Raw genomic sequence first — 5,624 nt, 5'->3', positions numbered from 1 at the left:
TGTTGGGCATGGCCTTATCAGTCTCATACAGCAGGTAAGGCTGCAACTAACGATTATTATCATTATTATTTGTCTATAAAATGTCAGAAAAGAGCAAAAAAGTATTTTCAATTTACTATTTGAAGTGCGTGCTAGACTTGTTTGAGACTCCAGGATCACCCTGTGATTTCCTTAACATGTTTATTGATACTCGTTCTTAGGGTCTACCTGTTGTATCACACCTGGAGTCAGGTTTTCTATGGAGGAGTGGCCGGTAGTACAATTGGCATAATCTGGTTCTTTTTCACACAAGAGGTGCTGACACCATTATTCCCCAAAATAGCAGCGTGGTAAGTAGTGCTCTCATTTCTCTGCCACCTCCTTACGCCACAGGGGAAGACGATTTGTCCTCAGCCTCAATAAGTGGATAAAACTGGTCTTTAACGGTTCTCTTGTTCTTTCAATGTTTTCGCAATTTATAGGCCAATATCAGAGTACTTCCTGGTGCGAGACACGAGCCTGATCCCCAACATCTTATGGTTTGAGTACACAGTGACCAGATCAGAAGCAAGGTAAATGTATTAGTCACCCACTTCACCACATTTATCGCCGTGAAAACCTGGTCACACCAAAAAGTGGCGTACTGAGATACCTACATGTCCTAGGGAAATAAACCGAGCTAAGGGCTTGGTGACATGTGCCTCATTTCCACTGTGTGGTATGGCACAGACTTTACTCAGTTTTACTCTTTTTGGTTTTTCCATTAGCAAACATTGTGGATAGTACTTGGTGCAGACTAGGGCTGACACTAATTCATGAGTATCTTGATCACTAAAAATCACAGAGGAGCGGCGCCCAATACCTCAAATGGTAGAGTGACTGTCCCGTATACAGAGTCCTCTCCCGGCTTACTTATTACTAAGTCTTTGCTCACGCTGTGTACACCAAATCCATGGGGGACACATGCTGTTAGGAAGATGATGGCACACATAGGAAGCGGAGGAAGAGGGTGGAAATAGTGTGGGGTGAAAAGAAGAGAAGAGACGGGCCAGAGAAAAAGAAAAGTGTTCAAAGTGCGGGGTTCTTTAAATCTAAAACTAAATGGAAACTCTGTACCGTGTGTCAATGGTAAATGAAAACTAGCGTACCACATTAGCAAGACGTCAGTGCTTCAGCATCTCAGCAGAAAGTATCCAGTCCACTGAGCAGACCTGACCCGGCAGCACAGATACAGCACCCGCAGAGCTCTGTTCACCAAAATTCTGACTTCTAGGGGAGACCGGGGACACTTGTAACACGGGACAGTAATACCAGCTTTTTTGATACTGTCCCGAGATCAAATGTCTAGACATCCCAACAATTATTAGAATCACCTTATTGTAAGATATAAATAGAAATGTCTAACGTGTCAAACTAGCAGTCAGGCTTGTTCACATGAGATGAAAACTTTGTAACAACTTATTACAGCCGTCCCTGTACACTGGCAATATTGGCAGTATAATTGAATACTAAAATAATCGATAACTGCAGTCTGACTGCAGACAACTGATTGGTCAGAGAGAACTGTGTCTAGCACTGAACTTTTAAATAGCTAAGCCACCATTAATAGATGGTAAAATCAATTTACTTGTTCACTTGCCCCAGATTTTTTTGAAATGGCACCTGCGAAACCATGACGATGTCCCGGCAGTTTCGTGTGGCGTTGTGCTGGTGATCAGCTAACAATCCCAACTACAATTAGAGGGGTACTATCTGTCTTGGAAAGCAAAAATAGAGAAAAGGACCTGGTACCAAAAATGAGTCGAGCCGAACCATGCAGTGGAAATAAGGCAGTGCTAGTTGGTTGACTGCTGTAGGGTGCAAGCTAACATGTTGGCCCTAGTCCTTTGCTTTATTCTCCGATTCCATTGAATATAACAGAGTTTCTTTTTAATGCTTGTGTGACTCAATGACGGTATTTTTGTACTCTCTTCTAGGAACAGACAACGAAAGCTTGGAACAAAACTTCAGTGATCTACACAGTTCTTCTGTGAAACTAAGTTTAGGACCACACACGCACACACACATACTGACACACGTACACTCATGTACACACACAAATGCTCACTTGACAAAAACACACTGGAGAACCATCTTTTGGACCGACGTGGTTGCAAGGAGTAAAGGGCAAAAACCGTTTACAGGTGGCGAAAGAGTGCCTGGACCTGGCCCGGAGCCTACAGCCTGAGCAAGTCCGTCCACCCGCCTCTCCTTCTTGTACAGCTTGCCCAAAATGCTCTTCAATGCATGCAAGACTGTGCAAGAGGCATACTATTTAATGATAGATTAATATATATATTTTAACTATAAACGCACGCTGACATTAACAGTGTACTGTAAGAGATTCAAGGAGACTAAAAAAGAGGCTTTGGTCAAGTTTCAAACATCGGTGGGCGTCATTGCAGCATGTATTTAGTGATTCCTTTTTTAATTATTTGGATGGATAGCTGTTGGGAACGGTAGGGGAGGGGGGGGGGTGGTCGGTTATGGCTAGGTTGGGGGTATGTGGAATTAACCATTTTTCATTGTTATATAATAGAAAATGAACAATTTCTAAAATTGGTTATGATGTAATATAAATGAAAATTTGCACTTTGTGAAATTTACAAGTTATAAAAAAGCGACTAACACTAGTTTAATGTTAAGACCCTCCACCTCTTTTCCCTCATCAGTCTTTGCTTTGTGTACATGACTGTCAGTCCTACTATATTAGACTCCAAAGCTGATCTGCAAGCAGTGTCAATTTAATCTGTACTATAATTGAGCATCGAGGTTGTGCTTTCTGTTCGTGTCCACGTTTGAGGATTATGAGACTGAATCACAGCAGCAGGTTTCCGTTGTTTTCGTCATTGAACACACGTTGGACTGAGGTGGTGTTTTCTTAATGCCTCACACACGGTAGCAGCCCGGGAACAGGATTCTGGGAACCAGTTTTCTTTTTTTTATTCATGCAGTTTCTTATCTTGTTTTTTGCCGCTGCAGAGAAGCATTTTCTTTTTGACCTGCATTCCCAAGATAACATTCCATATCATTTAGTGAAAACACACATAAAGACTGCTGAGGGGATACGTTTTCTTTTTGTATTATTTTTGAAGAAATGAAAAAAAAAAAAAAGCCTCAGGTTAGTCGTAGCATGTGATTATGCTTGATTCCTCACAGCCCACAGCAGCTAATGTTGTCATGTGGGGATCTGAAGCGGATTTAAAACTGTCATATCATTAGCTCCACAAAGGGAAGTAGTTCTCTTAGCATTGATTTTTTTTTTCTTCCATGTGTTACCTATATCAGGCTGAATAAAAATGTGTTTATGTACAAGACATGGTTCGAGTGTCATGCTTTGAAATACAGCGGCATGTTTTTGAAATTCAGATGCTGTGTTGCGTGTTTCTGGTTGAGCATATGTGTCACTTTAAAGTCTAAGTTACTGATGGTATACTCGCTGCGTTTCCCACTGCAGTGCATCAGTCAGTGTAGCGTGTTTGATGGCAGCTGGGCTGTTATCCCATCACAGTGTCTCAGTTTATCTGTCCTGATGCAACACCGACTTGGAAAGTGAGGTGAAGAAAAAAGGAAGTGAAAGGTTTTACTGATGAAAAGATTTGCAAGAGGCACCTGAAACATGATAGAAAGCATCTATAGAGTAGACATCTCAGTCCTTGAGGAATATTGCAGTGATGCCAGGCTGTCACACTGATGCTCAGCAGGTATAATGTTTACCATGTTCACTGTCTTGAGTTTAGTGTGTCAGCAGCATTTGACAATTGGCACTAAGCCCAAAGAACAGCTGAGGCTGATGGGAATGAAAGTAGTTTTCCAGGTATTTGGTCAAAATTCAAAGTTTTGGACGTTTCAGTTTTGCCCTTATGATTGTGCTGCATCACAAGTTTAGAGATCACTAAAGTAGTTACAATGCACTCTGAGAGGGACAAATTTCATGACATTTAAATAGTTTGAGACACAAATGTCATCACAGGTGGCTCTAGAGGAAAAGGCAGAGGTGTGCCAAAGGATTCCTCTGGGAAACATGGATGTCTGAACCAAATTAGATGTTTCTGGACCAAAGGGATGGATACTGCTGACATGGCTAAAACGATATGACTGTAGAAACTTAAATACAGTATGTAATTTGATACTTTGTGTCCGATTATAACTTGCTGATATGATCCGAGCAAGCCAACACTCAGGTGGACCTACTACAATATTCTTCAACCGTTTTCTCTCCAAAGAGATAAATGGTTGTGGAAAATGCAGCAAATAATTGAATATTTAATATTTTCCAGAGACGAGCATTTGAGTAAGTATCTGGAGATTACACAGGCTAGTGTAGGTGACAAAAGAGAAATATCCCTCTGTTCAGTTCAAACAACGAAGGGCGCGTCATGCATTTCTCTCCCTTCACTGCTGAACACGGCTGGAAAAAAATACTTCAGGCCTTTCCCAAAGAAACATCTGCTCTATTTAAACAACCCATTCCATATTTGAGTCACTCTTCAGGTCTAACCTCAGGCTATCCCCAAACACCTGTCGAGAACGGGCATAGCCTGGATATAAAAAGAACAAATGACGACCTCAACCTATTTCTGTTTCTCTGAGATATTTTCTCTGACCTGCACTTTTTGGACGAGCAGTGAGCACTTCTGGAGAAGCCTTTTGATTTGGAAAGTAGTGGTCCAGAGCTGCTGGTCACCTCCCTCGGATGTCTCTTTGTTTAAATCTTGTGTGTCTCAAACTGTCTGGGTTATAAAGGGTTAAGGCCATACAGACATTATACCTGTGGATATATTACACACTTTATTACCATCAGAGGTGCACTAAACTTTAAAAGCATAGGAGGACTGACATCCACTGGTTGAAGATTGTTATTGCAATGTTATGCTTAAAGGTGCAATGTGTGTAGTTCCTGGCCACACATACCAAAAACAGGGGACAGCAGTTCACCTTTTACAAGAGATTTATGATTTAGATGACACTGTTCAAGACTCTGTACAGTTTTGCATGCAGCAAACCTTGAGTTCTCCTCAAAAATGTAATTTAGGGTTCTGTGTTTAAGAGACTGCTCCAATGGACAGGTTCCTGGAGAGTCTAGCTCCATCCCAGTGGAGATTACGACTTTATCTGTAAAACGCGTCATGCAACAAATTTAGTGACTCATTCAGACCATAGGGGAAAAGGGAGAAATGCATTTTAGTGTTTTAGCTTTGTGTTGGTTTTGTTGTGGCAGATTATGACAGGCGTGTGTTCCATAGCATCAGATTTGTGCCATTATAATCAAACTAAAATAAGAATTAGAAGGAGAAAAGAATCATCTAAAAAGTAAAATTTCTAACTTGCAAACAAATTATTTCTGTAATCGTGTAAACCAGATGTTTTTAAAGTGTCACATGAGTCCCCGCAAGGGGCTCCGCGCTGTTTCAGGGGAGGCTCTGGGAATGGAAGTGAAAAAATATTACATTAGTAATCAAAAGAAGGTCACATAGATAGAAATCCTTAAGTATGTGTGATTTGTCAGATAGCTCTGAGATATAGTAGCATTGGTGAAACTGTTTTTCCTACCTTTCCAGAGTAAACAACTGCATTAGAACAGACCTTTTTAATGTATTTTCTGT

At 41.0% G+C, this 5,624-nt stretch overlaps 1 protein-coding gene across 1 annotated transcript in view; it reads left to right on the top strand.

The window, feature by feature from the left end:
• dolpp1 (dolichyldiphosphatase 1) overlaps positions 1–2,470 on the top strand; it is a 5,461-nt gene extending 2,991 nt beyond the window's left edge. The window contains exons 5-8 of the mRNA XM_083930156.1: positions 2–34; positions 201–329; positions 462–551; positions 1,956–2,470. Coding sequence (XP_083786282.1) covers positions 2–34; positions 201–329; positions 462–551; positions 1,956–1,992 — 289 coding nt within the window. The 3' untranslated portion in view covers positions 1,993–2,470. The remainder of the gene's footprint in view (position 1; positions 35–200; positions 330–461; positions 552–1,955) is intronic.
• Positions 2,471–5,624: the final 3,154 nt, after the last annotated feature.

This window comes from Echiichthys vipera (assembly GCF_963691815.1).
Source record: "Echiichthys vipera genome assembly, chromosome: 16".
Lineage (NCBI taxonomy): Eukaryota > Metazoa > Chordata > Actinopteri > Perciformes > Trachinidae > Echiichthys > Echiichthys vipera.
Note: the sequence above shows the minus strand (reverse complement) of the source record. Positions and strands in the feature narration are given on the sequence as shown.